Source organism: Marmota monax, unplaced genomic scaffold (assembly GCF_021218885.2).
Source record: "Marmota monax isolate L192 unplaced genomic scaffold, Marmota_monax_Labrador192_F-V1.1 WCK01_AAM20220418_F8-fsc00076, whole genome shotgun sequence".
In the NCBI taxonomy this organism is placed as follows: domain Eukaryota; kingdom Metazoa; phylum Chordata; class Mammalia; order Rodentia; family Sciuridae; genus Marmota; species Marmota monax.
Genome location: NW_026692843.1, coordinates 386,074 through 406,526, shown reverse-complemented (window position 1 = coordinate 406,526; position 20,453 = coordinate 386,074). Strand labels below are relative to the sequence as shown.

Below are 20,453 nucleotides of genomic sequence, written 5' to 3'. Positions count from 1 at the left end.
CTGGGAATGCTGCGCTGCCCCTCAGCATTTACTGCTGTGAGTTTACCAAAGGGCAGCTCATGAGCTCCAGAGACAGCGAGGGACAAGTCAGAGGCCATGGGCCCTGGAGACTTTGGCTCACTGAAAGAGAATAACTACACGTGGGCTGAAGGAAACCACGAAAGGGACAGGTCTGCAGCTGAGCTGAGGTGAGCTTCACCCACCTTGCAAGTCACAGAAGAGACCCTCACCCTACCCACACCCCCATAGCTGAGGCTGCCAGGGGCCTTCCCTGTTGGGGGGGGGGGCTTTGTGAAGAGAGCAGCCCAGAGCCACTGTGCCTAGGGCAGAAGATGACAGGTAAGCTGAGGGCCACTGGGGTGTCTGGGCCTCACCCCACATCCCACTGACACACATGTTCCCCAACAAGAGACAGCCATCTCCACATCCCTGCTCTGGATGGGACCTTATTTGGAAATAAATATATTGGCAGATAAAGCTGGATCTCAAGATGAGGTCATTTTGAATTTGGAATGGGCTCTAAGTCCAATGCCAGGTGTTGTATAAGAAGGGAGAGGGAAATACAGAAAGGAGAAACCATGTGATGTCAGGGGCAGAGGACAAGTGCAGCTACTGCAAGCCAAAGGACAGCAACCACTGGAAGCTCAGAGAGGCACAGAGCAGATCCTCCTTCAGAGCCCTGGCCTCTGGAACAGTTAGAGTAAGTGTCTGTTGTAAGCTGCTGGACCTAGGAAACAAACACACCCTTTCATCTGAACCCCTCTCCTCCTGTCCTTGACCCTCTGTCCCTGAGCAAGTGGGGAGTAGTGAAGGAGTCTGACAGCTGGCAATTGATTAAATAAGCAGCTTAATTAGCGGCCTCCTGGTCATTGCCTACTCTTTCCTAATCATTTAGAGGGGAATAGATGACGTTTCAGGGTTGATCTTTGCACATCAAGGGCCAGACAGGAAGAGTGACATAGCCCTTTACTTCCTGGACCCAATAAAAGGAAATAGATTTTGCCTCCTAAGCCAGAGGCTTTGTAAAAACAAAAATCTAAGTTAATCCAATGCATCCACTTAATTATTTAAGTAGCAAGTCAATATTTCTCATTAGCTTCATCTTACAAACTCAGCCATGATAATGAATGTGAATCAATGGACAAAGAAATGAGCCCAAAGAAGAGCAAGAGGCCAAATCTGATATTATTTCATGAAGGCAAGAAAGGCTCAACCCCTTCCCAGAAAATAAATCGCAGCCACACTCATTGCCAAGATCCAAAGAAAAAAATTTATTTACAATAGAGAATTTTATTTGAAACATGCATTTTTTTTAAAACAAATCAGCAAGTGCAGATCAAGTTTACACTCCTTAAGGCAAGAGTCCCAATGCACGCTGTACATGTTCATATTAAATCAAACCTGCTCACCTGGGAATTTGTGTACAAAGGGCAAGACCAAGGTCAGCAATGTGTTTATTAGAGAATCAGACAATCTCCCTGATACAGGAACTCTGAGGTCAACTTGCTATGAATTATACTAGGAAAATGCAAACCAATAGCAAGAAATCCTGATAGTCTCCTTAGCACTGCATACAATCAAATCAACTTTATTCAGAAAGGAAATACAGTAGTGCATACGAAAAGTGAAAACAGAGCCTGTCCATGTGGGTGGAAGGACGGCAGTGCGCCCACGGCCATATTGCACGTGATGGTCAAGTTCCAGCATTTGGTTCAAAGTTAGCTTTTCCCCATTTTGGCAATCAGTTCATCACAGATCTTGGTGAGTTCTTCTATCTCTTTATTCTGAAAATGAAGACAAGAATTAAGTTCTTGATGTTTGAAATCAAGCCACTTAGAAGATCACTGGACTCTTTGGGGCAATGGGGTTACCTAAAGCGGCAGGAAAACTCAAAGCCAAACAATCTGAGTATACATCCCAGCTCTGGCTATGTGACCTTGGGCAAGGTACACAACCTCTCTGAACCTCGGTTTCCTTATCTTTAAGAGGTAGGTGATAACATCTCTCTAAAAATTAAAAATGAGGCAAAAAATATAAAGTTCTTCTGGGTGAGCATCCAGCACACAGTGTGGACCTTGCCTCTCTATTTGCCTCTGACGGGTGGTCTGGGCTGAGCTCTTTGGAGGTTTACTTGAGAAATGGCCCAAGGGTGAAGCAATTTTACCTGGATGGAGAACACCAGCCATATGGGGAAGATGCCCAGTAGGCTAAGTCAGTACCATACTCGAATCGCAGGGAATTTCATCTGTGTATTTTATCTCTAGAGCAAAAAGGAGCCTAGCAGCCAAGGGGAAGGACAATGCTTGCCCAGGGCCATTAGATGGCAGAGTAGGGAGGAGCTGAGCATCCTGATTCCCAAGTTCTTTCCCTGACCTCCCCTAGTGAAGTGAGTTGGTACTGCCCAGGGCAGAGGTCACTGCGCCTGACCCACAGGCTGCTCTGGTCAGCCATGCTGCAACCTGGCAGGGTGTGGGCGGATGAGAGGAGCTGACCTCCTGGGGACAGCAGGATGTTTCCACAGGCACATTGGACTCCTGATGCTCACCTGCCTATCAAGACCCCTCACCTCTGCCCAGCAAAGCCCAGCTGCTCGAGAAGTGATGCTGCTCAGACCACTCTCAAATGACCACTGGAGGATCCTAAGGTTGGGTCCTTATCTGGAATGGGCTGGCCACTGCCTAGACTCAGACTCATTGGCCTAAGCACATAAGGCTCCTGGGCCACAGGGGCTCCTCATCTAGGAACCCAGGGAGACGGGCACACCGTGCGCTGAGCAACTCTGGGAAATCCACCTCCATCCATGGAACGCGAGACCACGCGGGCCTTTAGCCTGACACTGCCCATCCTCTGCAGAGCCTGGCAGGCACTGATCACTCTGCAACAAGCACACGGGCTGCAGGCTTCCAGAACCATGCCAGCACATCACAGGTGCTAACAAATATTTGTCACATGAATGATGCTGACAAGGAATGAAAAATGGAAATAAGTCCATAAGCGGTTCTAGGAAGGGCGGAGAGAAAGTCTGTTTCAGGGCTAGCACTGAACCGGGCCTCCCAGAGGCTTCTCAGGAAGCTTGAACTTGTCTGTTGGGCCGGCCCTGCCCGGGAGCCCCCACCTCTGTGTATCTGATGGACTGGCCGGCCGTCAGGGCACCAGCCCCCGCCCAGAGGCCCACCCTCCCCGTCACCTTCTGCTCCAGCGTTCTTTCCAGGGCGTCCACTCGCAGCTGCTCCTTCCGCAAGCTGGCCTGGTAGGCGGCCTGCTCCTGCTGGGCCTTGCCTCGAACCTGGGCGATCTCAGCATTGGCCCTGTGGGAGAGGGGACCCAGAAATTAGACCTCTTCCCATAGGTGGCCGTAGATCACTGCAGACACCTCCCGCCTCCCTCGTCCCTACCCTGGGCAGCGGGAGGGGCCGCTAGAGCGCCCAGCCGAAGGGCTGTGTTACCTGTCCAGCTTCTCCTCCGCGTGCACCTTCAGGGCCTGGTACCTCTGCTCCTCCTTCTTCACGCGGGACAGGTACTCCTGTGCACATTTCTTTAGCACCTCTTCATTCTAGCATGGCAGAGGACAGGGGTCAGAACCCCCAGGAGAAACGCCCCGACTCGGGCGCCCCACCAACTCTCTGATGCAGGTAGAACCCAGGTGGCCAGTCTGACTCCCCAGCCTCCTTCAGACTCCCACCCCGACACAACGGGCCCCCCAACGTCTCCCCCAAACAGGCCAGCCTCCTGCTCTGCCCGCGAGCTCGGACGCACCTTGCGGAAACCTTCCAGGACCTCCTTCATCTTCTCGTATCTCCTGAAAAGGTCGGCCAGAGACTTCTCCACGGAGTTCAGGTCGGCCAGGGCTTGCTCCTTCTCCAGGACCAGCTGCTGCACTGTTTGGTGCGAGACTGACTTCTCCCTCTGTTCATCCTCTGGGGGGAGAGACAAGAAGCCAAACGATGGAGACTGTGGAACCCAAGCTGGGCCTCCGGAGCCAGCAGAAGCTTCAGGTATAACTCAGCCCAATCAGCCCTGGCTGTCCTTGGGATGGGCCGACGCCCCAGATCCCTCCCAGATGGTCTCTGATGGCTCCAGCTTCTTAGGCCTGGGCCCATGCAATAGCACACGGGGTGGAAATTAGCCCTTATTCTTTAACCTGCTCAATGCCTCACTGACAAATCTACACCGGGGAACCCCACCGAGCCTATTTTTCCTGACAACAAACAGGTCTGCTCAGAAAAAAGGAAGACAACACTACTGAATTTTGTGGGGGGCGAGATTAATGGGTGCTGTGGCCTGGGCTTCCCAAGTGCTACCAAGACTGACAGAACGTCATTGGGAGAGACAAAGGTTTCTTGATCCCTAAAATATCCCAGAATCTCAAAGCCCACAAGATAGTTCCCCTGCAACTGTTTCAGGCCAACACTGACACTCCTCTGTGCAGCGAGGACTGGGCTCTAGGAAAACATCATTTCTGCAAAGTGAGTTTCTCAGTGATGCACGAAGAACAAGCCCCGGGGCCCAGTGTGACTGCCAGCCCTGGTGTGAGGAAGAGCACTGCTCTCCAGAGCTCCTCTCTGGCCCTCGACCATCTCTGTGCTGATGCGACAGGCTTCCTCAGACATTCTACATGAGGCCTGTGGCCCAGTGTGACTGCCAGCCCTGGTGTGAGGAAGAGCACTGCTCTCCAGAGCTCCTCTCTGGCCCTCGACCATCTCTGTGCTGATGCGACAGGCTTCCTCAGACATTCTACATGAGGCCTGTGGCTCCCTCCAGCCTCTGCATGCTAAGCCTAGGGGCTTCAGGACTTCCCTGTCCTGGTGACAGCAGAGTGAGGAAGGCAGAGGCCCTAGAGCTCCTGGGGGACACACCCAGCAAACCTGCCAGCCCCAGATCTCCTGGGAAGGGGCTGCCCGGGACTGACTCCTAGTGCTGGCTGCCACCAGGGAGTACATCTGGAATTGGTGAGCAGCCACCAGGTGCAGGGCTCTGCCCCAGCACCCAGCCAGAGCTGAAGGGCCACCCTCACTCTACCCCTGCAGAGCCCCCACAATGGCCGCCCTTGCACTGGGACTAAAATCCAGGTTCCTTCGCCACACACTCCGCCCTTATCCTCCCTGGCATCTCTGCTACAGCCTGATGGCCTCAACACCCAGGTGCCTCCTGCCCCAGGGCTCAGGTGGCTCCAGAGCTTCCCATTCATGAAGGCCTCTGACCCTTGTCACTGGCCAAGGTGTAGGAAAGGCCCTCCCCCACGCTCTAGCCTTTCCTCCCCACGGCAGCAGCTCCCCCCCATATTGTTTTAGCAGCTGTGTGCACACACACAGGGGCCCGTACAGGTGTGTGTGCTGGCTTCCGTCCCCACTGAACCCACTCCAGGCGGGCGCTGGTTGATTTCGTCTACCACTCTGTCCCAGGCACATAGGATGCCACTACACAAGTCCATGCGATGAATGAACAAGTGAAACCTCACAAGGACCCAGGTGCAGGTTTTCTTGTCCCCATTTTACAGAAGGCGAGATGGGGATGTGAACAGCTAAGTCCCTCGGTTACCGAGGAAGCAGCAGAGTCTGTGTCTAAACCCAGAGCCATGATAGGGAGTGTGTTCTACGTGGGCCTCTTGTGGGGCCAGGCCTCGAAGGACGCAGCTCCTGTGATACCAGGGAGGTTGCTTTGGGGTTTTGTCCCTAAGGTTCCTCCTAAGTCTGCATCTGGCTTGAGTTAGGGGACCCTTGGCATGTGGTGTGATGGCGCCACAAGCTGAATTTTTAGCTCCAAACCTGACATCAAGGGTCCTGACCTCTCTGGGTCCCAGGGCCTTACCAAGTCAAGATGCTTCTCACGTGTGAGCTGCATGTGATCAGGTGGAGGGCTGTGCATGGACTTTGAGGCCCACCCTGACTTCCTGGTTTGGTAGTGTCAGTGGGGCTGGGGCTCTGCATCAGTAACAAGATTCCCAGTGATGGAGATGCTCCAGGACCAGGACCACACTGGCCAAGAAGATGCCTAATGCCCCCCTGTCCCTGCCTCTGTGATCACAAGGGTCCTTAGCACTCTTGCTACCGGCAGCTTGGAGCTACACAGGACAGTGGCCAAGGTGCTCCCGAATTTAACTGCCCAGGTTCAAATCCTGATTCTGACACTTCCCAGCTATGTGACCTTTGGCAGTTTTTGACCTTTGTGAGTCTCAGTTACCTCACCTGAAATAGGAAACAATAGCATTTCTATCACACAGCATTGGGGTGGGGGGGGGTTAAATGAGATACTACAGACAAAGCCCTTGACACCTAGGAAGAGTCCAATACCAGTGACTCATTATCAACTACGTCACTGTCCATAACGAATCCTGTAATGGTGTCACTCCTGAATCTGTGTGGCAGTGTCATGGTGACTTCAGAACACACAACAGAATCACCAGCAGCCTGCTTGCTAAGTCTACATTCCTAAAACAAAGGGTGTTTCTAAGTTTCACTAGCAACCCAAAGCTTCTTTTTCTTCTTTGAATTTTAGCTTCTTCCTTAGTTTTCAGCATGGGTTGAGACATCTATTCAGGGCTGATTTGTGGCCACATATGAATCTCACTCTGTGGGGTAAAGGAGTCATTTATCAAATGGAGTCTATCTGATTTCCTGGATCAAGACGTTGCCTGCCTTAGGTTTCCTTTCCTCCCAACCTAACCCTTTCAAAAATAGAATTGCCAGTTCCCAGGAGACCAAGGCGGCAAGAATACTGCACAAAGCTTTTTATATGTGACCAATGCAGTTAGGTTCTTAAAAATCAGGAAATCAGCTTCAGACCAGAAACACCCCGGACCCAACAACAGAACGATGCTTCTGAAGATTTTTTCTGGCTTCTTCAGGCAAAAGGTTATTAAATGCAGCAAATATGCAAAAGCAAAACGAACAAAAATGGAAAAACAAAACACAAACAAGGGTTGCAATGGGTAGGGGACCAGTTAGGGGGAAGCGTCTACTTACCAGGCTTGCCTGTTTGTTTTGCAAGCAAAGGGCAAGAAGCAACAGAAAATGGAAGCAAAACAGATAATCAGGGCAGTTGTTAGAAAAGCAGAAAAAAACAATTGCAACAACCTGGAATGCAGAAAGCACAGAAATCTCCTTTTGTTCTAAATCCCAGATAGCCAATATCTGATTTAATAAGACACATTTTCGTAGTAAGCCGAGGAGGGACAATGGCAGCAGGATGGATGTCACAGCTGGCGAAGGCCGTGCAGAGCCACAGAGCCAGGAAGAGCCAGCCCAGGTGGGCTAAGCTGGAGTCAGCGGCAAAACCCTTTTCCATTCATGCTGGTGCTGGACTGACTGCCCAGCCCTCAGGGGGCCTGTGTCCCCTCCCCTGAGTGGTGCTGTTAGGTGACAGGAATTGGAAGAGAACTATGGAACCCAGATGTGGCTGATGGGCCCGTTACACGCGCCCACGGCGACAGTCAGCCAGTCATGCCTCTGGCTCCTGCTATATTCTACTAGGACACTTGAAACATATGGTGGCCTTAATCAGTGACCTGCAACAGTGACTGGAGGCTGACAACCACAGACAGGCCACTTCTGATGAGAAAGCTCTGGAAAAGCAGATGATGGGGGGGGGGGGGATGAGGACAGGAGTAGACTCAGTGAGATATCACCCTGGTGACAGTGTGTCCCTGGTACGGATGCTGTGGGGGTCCCATAAGCCACCCAGAGAGCTCTCCCAAGAAAAGGAAAATGCCCCAAGAATCCAGCTCTTGGAGACAGAACCTCAGGCCAAACACACCAGGTGGCTGTAATCCCTGGAGTGGGGCGGGGGGTGGGCAGCACCCCCTGCCAAGGGCCACTCTGGAATTAGATCACATCTCAGGGTAAAAATACTGAATGCTCCCACCTGCAGTCTTTCTGCAAGGAAAGCATGAGAGTCAATTAATCTTTCTGTCCCAAGGCCAGGCGGCTTGTGTCAATGAGGAAGGGTCTCATGCTCTGAGTTCTCTAAAGGGAATGCCTGCTTCAATCAGCTTCTCCTGCTGGGCACCCAAGCTGGCCTTCTCTCAGGAGCAAACCTCAAGCCCCTTCACCCCCATTTCTACATGTGCCAAAATGTATGTCCCTGCCAAGGGCAAAATACTCAGGAATGTAGTGGGAAGTTCCGGATGAGCCATGACGGGTCTAAGTGATGCTCCCCTCTTCCCAAGACTGCAGAGGCCAAAGGGTACTCTGAACGTGCAGAGCTGAGGACATAAAGCCTTCACCCTGACTGCTTTTACCAGCATGTCGATTCCAAGAGTTTTGAAGTTTCTATCTCATCCAGATGTGTTCATAAATTCTTACGACAATTGAACACAGAAATTTCATGTGATGGAAAGCACACAGAAGGGGGCAGCCGAGGGGCATCTCCCAGAGGTAGGGGCAAACGGTCTTTATTACAGGACCACAATGAGCGCTCCTCTGATTGGACAGTGCCTCTCCACCATTCCCGAGGCTTCTGTTTTCTTTATCTTGGGACAAGCTACAGGTGGGGTGTGATTGGCAAATCCAAACATTTGAGAGAGAGGGGGCTCATTTGCTAGCTTAGTGTAAAGCTTAAACATATAAACTGTGGTTGGCAGTGACCTGGAGATTTTACATATATCCTTAGGAGAAAAGAGTTTTTTTTTTTCCCCCCCCCAGTTTTTGCAGTTCCTGGGGATTGGACCCATGGGCTCTGCTGCTGAGCTACATCCTTAGATGATTTTATTTTTATTCTGACACAGGGTCTCTCTAAGTTGTCCAGGCTTGTCTCAAACTTGTGACCCTCCTGCCTTAGCCTCCTGATTTGCTAAGATTACAGGCATGTATCACCACACTTGAGAAAAAGATTTTTAAAAAACTGATTGCTATGAACCAAAGGAAATAATAAACTGACAGCTAAACAAACATCATGACCCCAAAGTCAGAATATCATTTCTCAACAGTGATCATCAGTCTGAAAGCTAATCTGTCGGTGCCGGCTGCCAAGGATGCAGCACCCAATCTCCCTGCACAGGGTTAGTTATCAGGGTCTGCCAGAGGTGTGGCAGCAAAGCAGGTGGGCAATGGCCACAGGTTCCTATCAGGCCCTGGACCCTGTGTAAAGGCTGAGCGGCAGATTCAGTCATTTAAGTCTGAACTAATTAGCTGTAGGGATTCTATTCCTATTCTTTCCCATGAGCTTTTTTGCTGCTTTGCAAGCAGAAGCCAGCCCAAATCTCCCTCTCCACCAGGCGAGTGGTTCCTGGCTGGGTCAGAAGGGGCCTGTCAGGCCTCCCACGGGCGCCTTCTGGGGGGCGTTTCCAGGACAGAGCCATGCGCTGGGTGCTCTGGTCCCTCCTGAAGGGCACCAAGTTCTGAGCCTCCACTCTCAAGGCCTCCCCTAACTTGGAAATCTCATGGCAGGCCCGAGCCCCACAGGGTGGTCAGGACACTCACCTATCATCTGTGCGATGGTCTTTTCATACTCAGCCACGATCTTCCTGTAAGACAAGCAAAAGCACGTTGGACCACGGCAGCAGGATGCTCCCACACGGGGGACATTGACAGTGTGACCGTGATCAGTGGGACAAGTCTCACCTGCCAAGGTTGGGCTCCCTTGGGCAGGGCCACCCCAACTCTCAGCCACACACAGCGGTTCATTTTCCCAGTGTGTGACTACACACTGCACGCCCTCTGCAAGCCCTCAACTCCCCACTGACCACTAAGGCTACACCTTCAGCCTGCAGCCACCTGGGCCCACACCCTCAGAAGGCCTGCCTCCTGCCTCCCGCCTCCACCCCCACCCCACCCCCCACACACCAGGCTCTTCGAGGCCCAGGGGGTACTCGTTTGTTGCTTCTTTCTCAAGGTCCAGCTCCAGTGTCTCTTCCCTGGGAGACCTTCTCTGATTTCCCCTGGGAGCCCTCTAACATTTTCTCTGTATGTCAGACATCTGGCCTCCCAGAACACGAGTCCATCTCCTCCACTAGACCAGACTCTCCAAGGCCTGGAGGTGTACTTCTTGGGGAGCCCCGTAAACAGCAGCTGCACCCAAGCACTGAGAACCCTTAGTTAGCCTGCCCGCGGCTCCCCACGAGAGCACTGAGGTGTGAAACAGCACTCCCTCCAAGGAAGCCTCGGGAAAGCCAGTTTCCCTGCATTATTCAGCAATTATTTTCCCCCAAGAGCTGCTAATGGCCAAAGAGACAAGACCCTGAGGACACAGGCCACAAAGGCCCAGGAGTCAGGCGGCCCAGGCCTGGCTGACCTGCCTCTGAGTCATTCTCAGACGCAGGCTCTGCCTGCTCCCTGGTATAAGGGGACCACCCTCGTGCCACCAAGCGGGAAGTCACTCAATTCTTCCCGACTCCCACTCAGAAGCATTTCCATGCTTTCTGATTGACGGCCACCTCCTTGTATCCAGGATCACAAAGATGTGGTGGGGCTGTCTAAAGCTGTCACTGATGATGATGACATGCAGGTGGCCAGGGTCACGTCTTTTTAGACGTGTGGATGGACAGTGGGCCTGAAAGTGCTGTAGCTCACTGCACCTTCATCTTATCCTCAGTGACCCAAGAGACTGGGCTCCTACTGTTCCTAGCACTACTGATGAGGATGCTGGGACACTGCAGACTCAGAAACCTTTCCAGGATTCAAGGGTTCACCTTTACGTCCCACTGCAGCAAGGCACTGGTGGTTACCCCACTATACAGATGGAAGGGAAGGCGGAGTTAAGCAACATGCTTAGAAGCAGCTGGGAAGAGGAGCCTGCTTTCGCCTGGTGAAGCTCCAGAGGCCGACAGGCTGATGATCAGGCCATCAAATGCCAGTGCAGTTGTACCAGCTGGTGGCATGTTGAAATCCTGCCACCTCAGTGAGTGGACAGCACTGTCTAGTATGACCTCCTTGGGAGGCAGGAAATCATGGGCAGACCTTCCAGCCTTCCCAGTAAACCCCGTTCATTTCCAGAGCAGCTAAAAATCTAGAGCCACCCAACCCTCTCAAAAGAAGAAATAAATTTAAAAAATAATGCAGCTGTATGGCTTCAGTGAGCCTGTGGGAGGGCACAGGAGACCAACCACAGGAGGGCATCGGTGCAGAGAAGGCACAAGAGGAGAGTTTCAGGATGAAATTACTGGTACCTAGAAAACAGGTGCAATTCCCAAGAAGTTTGCTTGCTGCTTAAAATGGCAGCCAGGAATGCGACTGATTTCAAGCCAGCTCCCACCACTGCTACTAGGTACACGGTGGCTACTGTGTACTATTACAACACCTGGCAAATGAAAGTAAATGATCAGGAGGAACTGGAAGGGAGACCCTGGGAAAGAGAGGGTTATTACTGTACATATCTTTACTCCATTCTTTTTTAAAATTTTTAATATTTATTTATTTTTTTAGTTCTCGGCGGGCACAACATCTTTGTTTGTATGTGGTGCTGAGGATCGAACCCGGGCTGCACGCATGACAGGCGAGCACGCTACCGCTTGAGCCACATCCCCAGCCCCTTTACTCCATTCTTTAACTAAAAATACTACTTTACACTAAAAATACTCATAAAAGTATGAGCCTTGCACAATAAAGAAAAGAGGACTTCTCCAAGAGACACTACTGGGCTCCACCACTGACCTCATCTCCATCACCTCCCGTCTGCTTTCTTCATATTTCTCTTTCCACTCCGAGACCTCTCTCTCCTTGGTTAGGACCTAGAATCAGGAGGAAGAGGAGGGTTAAGTCCAAATGTGTGGATTTGGATTTGACCAAATCAAAGAGACATCAAATAAATGTGCCATTAACACTTCCTATGCCAAATCATAATTGCAGTCAGAGAACTTCCCCAAACACGAGGGAGAAGTAAGCCAGACACTACTTTCCCAGAGCCCACTGGGAAGCAAAGGAAAGGGGCGTGCTTTCTGTTACAAACAGACAAAGCCCTCCGAGCCCACGGACATGACTTCTAAGGAAGATCAAGGCCCACAGGCCGCCACGCATCTTTGCCAGCAGTGCTCCAAGGAGAAAGGCTGACTCCAAAGACACAGGCTTCCCGGGTGTGCATCTAATTTACAAGACACCACATCCTTCCCAGGGCAACCTGAGTGGCCCTTCTCCTTGCTGTGCCACTGTACCTCTGCTCTGGCCACCTGGAGCGCAGAATCCAGGTCTGGCTGCTGGAACAGAAGGCCCGCCGGTTTCTCCACCTCAGAGGTCCCGATGCGGGAATACAAGGCTGTTTTGGAGATGGAGACATCTGGTGGGTGAGCAGCTTCTCTCTGTGGAACGGTTTTTCATTTGGGGGAAAAAAAAAACACACAAAAAAAACCAACCCAGTTAACATTCATCACAGGACAAAGAAAACGCATCCATCCTCTCGGTTGCATGGTTTTGAAACAAAGAACATCAAAAGTATGAAGAATGCAAAGACTCATGAATGGGGAGACACCAGGCACCACTGATGGAGATCCATCTTTTGGCCTGTGCAGCCAGATGGAGCGCTGATAATGGCAGAAGCCCTGGCAGCCCAGAATGGGGAGTTGAGTGGGTCTGGTGCCGGCCTATCACTGCCACTTATCAGACGCCAAGCCACTTTAGGCACAGTGCATGAGACCAAGGTCATTATCCAGCAGGCTCCAGTTTCAGAATGAAATTTTGCCCATGAATGATACTGAATTCTAATCCACGTTTTCCTGGTTCTGTATAACCGCAGATTTGATCACTTTTGGAAGACTGGCCACATCTGAATTTGGGGGCATCTGTTTAGTTCCGTTTGAAAGGATGCGATTCACACATTTAAGGCTGTAGCAATCAACCATGCCAACTTCAACAAGCTGGAGTCTCTGGGTGTAAGGTTTATGTTGGAGTTAAGTCTGTTGCATCTACAGGAAAACGGGCAACTGGGTCAATGGCAATCTCAACATTTGCTGATATGATCCCCACCCCACCAGATGACACTGGCCTGAGGCTTTCTACCCTTTTCAGGGGAGGTCAGGAGCACCGGGCCATGGTTATTCTTCCCTTGGCACAGAGTGCTTGGCAACCCGCAGCACGGGTGAAATGCAGGGTTAGAAGCATCATCAATCAGCACAGCCAGGTTCGTCAGCCTACTTCTACCACCACAAGAACAGCAAGCCAGCCGCACTCTCAGTCCAATCCATTCACCTCATGGTGCTGTTATGGCTGCCAAGGGGACCTCGACCCTAGTTCTAAGTCCAGTGTGAGCCCATGGTGGTTAAGAGGGTGGAGAGGGGCTGTGTCTTCCCTAGGAAATCATGAGACAGGACTGGGCAGTGAACAGATAGAGCACCGTGGTGTAGGAGGAAGACAGATTTAGGGAAAGAAGGGCGAGGACTATAAAGGGCAGCAGGTAAGATAAAAGGGCCAGCGGTCTCAGGAAGGGGTGGACCTGCAGGCACTCGAGTAGAGTGTCTCTAATCACAGGACAGCCACACTGACCCTACCACAGCACCAGGGCAAATGACCTTGGGGAAAAAAAGAGATAGCTCAGAAAACCCGGGCGGAAGTGTAATGGATAGGACTGGAGATGAGGAGTCAGGGCAGTTAGTTGAACACATGCAGGGTGAACTCAAGAGTTTAGGTTGTCCTGGACGAGACCACCTGTCCTCTGGATCTTACTGCCTCTGCCTGGCCTTGAGCTCTTGGGCTGACCCTGAGGTGAGGGGCCGTGATCAGCTGGTCAGAGTGAGGAGCACACAGCCCTGGCCCAGCAGACCCCAGAAACTCGCTCACAGGTCAAATGGGGGGCCACGATCTTCTCAGGCTCTGATCCTCAAGATGACACCTGACCAGACACGGTGGACAGCCCTGGCAGCAGGCAGGCTGAGCGCCTGCAGGGCGGCACCTCTGCCCAGAGGGCTGCATCCCCGCTGCTGGAAACCGGCTTTTACAGTTCTGCCTGCAAGGGGAAGCTTCTCCAGGCTCAGCACTCATACTTGAAAGTTCACAAACATAAAATTCAAAAGAGGTCTTTAAAAGGAAAAAAAAAAAATGTTCCTAATGTTTTTAACAATTTTTTTTTTTGGTGGGGGGGAGACGCTAGGATTCAAACCCAGGGCTCTGTGTGTACCGGGCAAGTGCCCTCCCACGGAGCTACACCCCAGCCCTCCAATCACTTTTAAATGTGTTCTTTTAAAAAATTAGAACAAAAAAATTTCAAAATGAAAAGAACATTAGAACCGCCACACTCATCCTGGTCCTTCTGAGGATGAAGTAAAATGAGGATTGGAGAGATTTGGTTTAAAAATTTCCCAAAATGACACTCAGCTCTAACCCTCAAATAAACCAGCTCCTCGAAAGGCAGGAGAAAATGAACACAGTGAAAATTAAGTTTATTACACTGAGCAGGAGCTAAATAGGACCAAGGAAGGGATTGATGACCCTAAGCTGCCCAAAGTCCTCTGTGAAACAAAGAGGGGAATGAAAAATACATAACAACACTGAAGACATAATGACCACAGAGTGAGTCCCTGTCACCTTTTTGATGGCACCTGGTCCTCTCAATAAAGGAATAGAGGACTTCAGGACGCGTGTGAATTACTGCCCTGCATCAGCACCTGTCTGTATAGTGAAACTCATCTTCCACACCCTGGCTTCTCCTTACAACTAAGAATTGTTTTCAACTGAAATTCAAAGGTCTGTCTCTCACTGATATTTTAAGATCGGATATTTTTAGATGAAGTTTTGCTTCTCTCACATAATTTCCCACCTGCTACTTTAGAGGGACTAAAGCCACTAGAAATCACAAATTGAGACGTGAAGGGCCAGGACTCAGAAGGCACCAGTCCTTGCAACCAACCTCAGCCATCAATCCACTCCTCAAGTCCGGGGTCCTGTGTGACCCCCCAGGCCACTGTCTCCTGCTACAGACCTACAGGCCTCTTGCCAGGGTCCTTCTGGTCTTGAAGCCAGGGAATAGGGTCCTGCCACTTACCCAGGCTCACGGTCCTCCCTGAGGCCAGTTCCCTGTTGTCAGGCCTCAGGGCTTGGACTGTGGCAGGATCCCTGTCCCCAGAACACTTGGAGGCTGATTGTGGGAGGACAGACAGAAAGCTCAGAGAGCTGTGGTGAGGAGGGCCTGCAGGGGTGAGGACCAGGGGTCAAGGACCTGCAGAGCTAAGGCCATGCAGTGTGGACCCCGCCTGAGTGTTCAGGAGTGTCTGGTCCTATCCAGGCAGGAGAGTGGCCTCAGCTGGGAGCTGTCCCATCCAATACTGATGGCAGACAGTTCCTAAGCCCTGGAGTGGCAAACAGGGCGGACATCATCCCACACCATTGTCCCACTCCACAGACGGCACCATCAGGCACCAGGTGGCCACGCCGGCCACCAAGCCAAGACTCGCCTTCCATCCTTACTGCACCAGGTAGAGGCAGCACCTGCAAGTTCTCTGCTAGCTCCTCCTCAGACTGTTCTCAAGGCTCGGGACACAACTCCCTCCTCAGCCCCCTGCCAAATGGTGGTGGGAGGGGAGGTGTGTGTGCCTCAGAGCAAACAGGCTGCCCACCAGCAATACGGCTGCCCCAGCCCAACTCCTGCTCAGCTCATGGAAAATCCAGGCACCTGTTGGCCTAAGCCATGACTCTGGGAGACGTCAGACACGGCGTGACATCAACAGGCCAATTCCCCTCCCCGTGGGAGCCACTGCTGGCACCTGCTCGCCATTCACGTGACCTTGTTCCTGTGCTACCAGAAGCATCCTTCAGTTTTTATCATGGGTCCCCCTCACTGAAAAAGCCCAGTAGCTCCAGAAATCACAACCAGAATGTCACACAAATGAATTAAATCAATGTGCCCCTGCCTGGCACCCCTTGGAAAGCCACAAAGACAGGACGTGGCAGGTCCCCTCAATCTGTATCCGTTCCCCTCAATGTAGCTCAGTGTTAAGCTTGGAGTTGCTGCATGGCGGATCCAGCCACCTTGGTCAGCTTCAGGGGACAAACTCGATTCGGTCACCAGAAGTGCTGGGAGGAGTCTGATACCGAGGCTGCAGCCTGACACCCCGGCTCCCGTGGACTTTTCCTCATCTGTAACGTTTTCTAACCAGAGAGCATCCCTCGCTGTAGTTCAGAGGGGCAACTCAGCTCTGTCAGTCTAAGAGAAACGTCCCTTGAAGCTGCTCTGAGGAACAACCAGAGCCCTTCCCATTCTTTCCTCTCAACAAGACAGCCTTATTCCACAAGAACTCATCTTTGTGTTGATAGCAGCTCAAGACCATGCTGTAAAACCTCAGGGCCATGTTGCCTGCAGCTGAAGCACAAGGGCAGAAAGAAGAGCTTTTTTGTCTGTCTGCCAGCAGGTTCCAACGCAGAGGACAGCAAGGGGCCATCAAGCTTCTACATGACAAACAGGAGCCTGCAGGGTGTACCTCCTGGAGTCACTGTTTCTACAGGCCACAGTCCCCAGAGGACTGTCCTGACCAAGAGCAATACAAGTTACCCCTGTAGAGAGAAGTGCTCCTTACAGGTAAGACAGTTCCCCTGATAGAATATTCCTTTTAGCACAGGCTTTTGAAACACCTAAGGAGGTGGCTTGGGCGCCTCTCTGGCCCACACTCAGTGGATCTAGGAAACACTATTAAATCAAAATGGAGACACATGTCTGAGAACCGGCTGTAACTGACAGGAAGCTGACCGCTACTTGCCTATTGCCGAGGACTGCCTTCTGCCTGACCAGGAGGAGGGGACCCCACCAGACTCCATGCAGACCTGAACTACTTAGAGGAGCATGCTTGGCTAGGCACCAAACGTCCCCCGAGAGGAATCCACCAGTTAAGCCATTCCTACAGGACACCAAGAAACCAACGCAGTGAAGGAAGAAATCCCTCATTGCTGACAGCTTTCTAAAACTCCGACTTTCATGGACATTCCACCTAAGTTTTTGATTTGGCAACAAGAACAACCACTGATCTCTTTTTACATTCTTGTCTCTGCCCTATGTCCACTGTTCTCAGTCTGGACGCCCACTGTGGGACCACCTCCTGTCTCTGGAAGGGGTTTTCCTCTTGGCTGCAGCCAGAGAGACCCAGGTGGGGTCTGCTGAAATTCCCGTATCACCATGTGACTCAGTTTCCTACTTGTAAAACAAGACCTGGACCTGCTTCCTGAGGAGACGCTGGGAATATCTGATCAGGTAAGAGGCAAAAGTGGGGTGCTGGCCAAAACAGCATCTTCCTTTTCTTGCACACCTACTATGTGCCAGGCAGGGGCTGCTCCCCATACACCATCTGGAGCCCTCACTGCACCAACAAACCTGCCGTGATGAGCCTCGATGCACAGGTGGAAAAACGAGGCCCAGAGAGGTTCACTAACTCATTCAAAGCCACAGAATACAAGTGGGGTCCAGCTCCAGTGTCACACACCATGTCCACCAGGCTGCCCAACTTTGGGTAGTAAAAAGGGGTGGGACGAGGCCAATGCTGAGAGACCACAGCTCGACAGCAACCTGGGGCGACACACTGCCTGTCTGTCATCAGCATTGACTTCTAACCATCAAGAAAACTCACCCCAAGCCTGGAAGCCAGTCTGAAAGATTTCCACATGCCCTGTCGTGGTCACACTCAAAATTAAAATTAAAACAAACAAACAAATAGGTACAGTTCCTTGGCCATCTCTGCACAGGCACTGTCAGGCAGAGGCCGTGTGCGGGCCCTGCAAATCTGCACTATTTCTGCAAGCCCTTTACCAAAAGGACTGCCGCTAACCCCGCGTCAGCACATGGTCCAGCGCCTCCGCACAGGTTTTGCTTTCACTTCCTATGTACTGCTTTTCTCAGTAAGTTTGATGTGAACTTGTAGGAAACAAAACCGTTGCAAATGATTTTTGTTCCATAGAGAAGCATACATTATCTGTAGGGAAAAAAAATGACAATCTCAAAGGTAATGATTTTTTCATCCAAACCAGGATTCTCTGGTTTGATATCAACTCTGCCACTCTTCCAGCCTTCTTCATGCCCCTCCCCTCCCCCCTGCACACACACACACAAACACACACACACATACACACACCACATACTGGCTTCTCTGAGTCTCCCCACCTAGCCAGCACCATCTGCTGGCGAACGCATTCTTGAGTTAAGCAGATCTTAGACATGTGCTCAGGGTGTTTATGCAAGAGTTACACTTTTAGCTTTTTGGAAATCACACTTGGCCAGGCACCCACAATGCCTGCCTGACCGACGGTTAGCAAAGCAGGCGCTGGCCCACGGTGACACACACAGCATTCTCAGAGGGCAGCGCACTGCAGCCGCAAACCAGTACCTTGGTGTCCTGGCGGCTGCGGGAAGCCAAGGCAATCTGCCTGGCCAGCTTCAGGGCTTCTATCCGCATGATGGCAAACTCTAACTCCTCCTGCCCAAGGGGTAGGGTATGAGCAGACCGCAGGGGAAACGTATCAAGACAGATGTAATGTTTTCCGCACCCAAGAAATGAATGTGCCATGTAAATGCGTCATGACAGGTACTCGGGAAAGACACACGCTTGGCTTTCTCACAATAAGCACCTCAGCAGATCATGAAACCATGTTTAATTTCCTTTTTTAAAAATATTGTCCTTTTAAGTCTCTACAGAGAACCTATGCAAACATGAAACGGATCCAAATTTTTACTGTACTATATACAGTCTTTGATTTTTTTTTCCTTTTTAAAGTGAAGTTGGCCAACACTTTCCATGAATGAATGTGCATCTGTCAAATGACTGTGAGCCGTCTCTCTAGATTTCCTTTCAAAGTTCTAGTCTAGGGGATATCAAATTAAGCTGTCAAATGTAAAAGTGCAGAGTAGATAATTGTTTTGGTTCCAGATGCAAGACTGAGTCCAGATGTTATCTCAACAGGATTCTGAGATCGCCTAGTCCACATAAACAACCAGGCTTGATGGTGACCTCATACCTTTGGTTTGGTGAATGAATCACAGACACTGCTGTTGGGGTTATCAATACATCTGAAAAATGACTGTTTCGGTCCATTTTCCAAACTGAAATGGAAATGGTTCCTTCAATATGTAATTGAATAATTTGTATAATTTTGGCATACTGGATAAAGCACACCACATATCAGTGCCTGAGGGGAAGATGTTTCATCTGGAACATTCTCAGCAACTCCTCAGTATATCCGGCCTCAGTTCATCTGGGGCTCGGGGGTTCATTCTCTACTGAGGTTTTGACAAACTTCCAAAAGGTCACACATTGGCTACAAACCTGAAGTTTCTGAGCAAATACTGGGGGGTTCTTTTCTGCTAAGTCGGGTTCCAGATAGTCAAGTGCACCACAGAGAGAGGCGGGGTGGGCCAGCCTGCTGAGAAGGGCGTCAGCAGAGGCAAAGGCAGCCTCAGGAGCTGTCTGAGCGGCGGAGAGGACGAGAAGGAAAAAGGAGGAGAGCAGAGAGTGACACTGATGGACCACACATCTGTCTGCATGACATTTCTGCCTTCAGGCTAAAGGGAGCATCCAGGAGCTGCCAATCCTCACCCACATGCTGACAGTGGACACCTTGACACTGGCAGGCCCACCCCACTCCCCAAAAGCACAGCCTCCTGTACTCTCCCCACCCTTACTCCCTGGCCAGAGGCTGAAGCCAAGTTACCATTTGCTTCTGTGCTTGGAAATCTCGGTGGTGGGAGGCAGAAGCAAGGTGATGGGTTTTCAAAACCTGACCTCACTCAACAAGGAAAGAGCTCCAAGCATAAACACCAGAGAAAGTAAGGTTTTGGTAAAGGCGATTTTCTAAACAATGGAAAGATGATTTCAAAAGGAAAAAAAGTGTCTCCCGGTAGATCAAAAAGCCTTCAAAATCAGAAGCCAACTTTGCAGAAAGTGAATGGTGGACGAGTCCTCCACAGCATTGATCTGAGAGACCGATTAACATCCAGATCTCGTTTTGCCCATTAGTATGTTTCCAATATTCCACCCAGCCTCCAACTGGCACATACACGCATGGTAAGTGCTCAATAAATGTTTGCTATGTGAGATAAATGAAGTCTCCTAAGGCAGACCAAAAATAACACACTACATCAGTGGCTTCAAAAACATTGGGGATTGCTAGGAAGGAAGTAAAGAAAATTTGCCTAGGGGAATGGTCCATGAAGATGCGTGGAGACCATCACACATGCATCACATACTCTAGGGAACCCCAGGGCCCCATGTGCATGTGACATCAGGGAATGGGCTGGGGGAGGGGAAGAGAAATTCCCATCAGCGGGACCCAGGAAAACCACCTGAGCTCCAAAAGGAGGGTGTCCCCTGCTCTGCCACTCTCGGATCTGCCATCAAGCTGCAGAGGCAGAGTACTGGCCAGTGGTGGCCCCAAAGCATAGTCCAGTCCCAAGGGGAGAAAAACGGAAAAAAATAACCCTGGGGCAGATAAAGCACCCAGGTGAGAACTGCGAAGCCATGTAGGAGAGGAGTCCTTCCCTCGGTGTGATGCTGTGGGGTCTCCCAGGCTGGCTTCTGTGGTCTGGGGGTCAGGGTGGGGCCACAGTAGGTGCCAGCTGAG

At 51.1% G+C, this 20,453-nt stretch overlaps 1 protein-coding gene across 24 annotated transcripts in view; it reads right to left on the bottom strand.

Annotated features, from left to right (window-relative positions):
- Positions 1 to 1,251: 1,251 nt before the first annotated feature.
- Positions 1,252 to 20,453, bottom strand: part of Tacc2 (transforming acidic coiled-coil containing protein 2) — a 191,743-nt gene continuing 172,541 nt past the window's right edge. For 19 of the 24 annotated variants that reach the window (XM_046448736.2, XM_058580716.1, XM_058580719.1 and 16 more), the window contains 9 exons: positions 19,160 to 19,300; positions 18,224 to 18,313; positions 12,083 to 12,226; positions 11,586 to 11,662; positions 9,417 to 9,460; positions 3,757 to 3,917; positions 3,447 to 3,553; positions 3,188 to 3,308; positions 1,252 to 1,784 (listed from right to left, as the gene is read on the bottom strand). In XM_046448736.2, coding sequence (XP_046304692.1) covers positions 1,719 to 1,784; positions 3,188 to 3,308; positions 3,447 to 3,553; positions 3,757 to 3,917; positions 9,417 to 9,460; positions 11,586 to 11,662; positions 12,083 to 12,226; positions 18,224 to 18,313; positions 19,160 to 19,300 — 951 coding nt within the window. In that variant the 3' untranslated portion in view covers positions 1,252 to 1,718. The remainder of the gene's footprint in view (positions 1,785 to 3,187; positions 3,309 to 3,446; positions 3,554 to 3,756; positions 3,918 to 9,416; positions 9,461 to 11,585; positions 11,663 to 12,082; positions 12,227 to 18,223; positions 18,314 to 19,159; positions 19,301 to 20,453) is intronic. The other 5 variants (XM_046448743.2, XM_046448744.2, XM_046448748.2 and 2 more) reach the window with 2 other exon arrangements.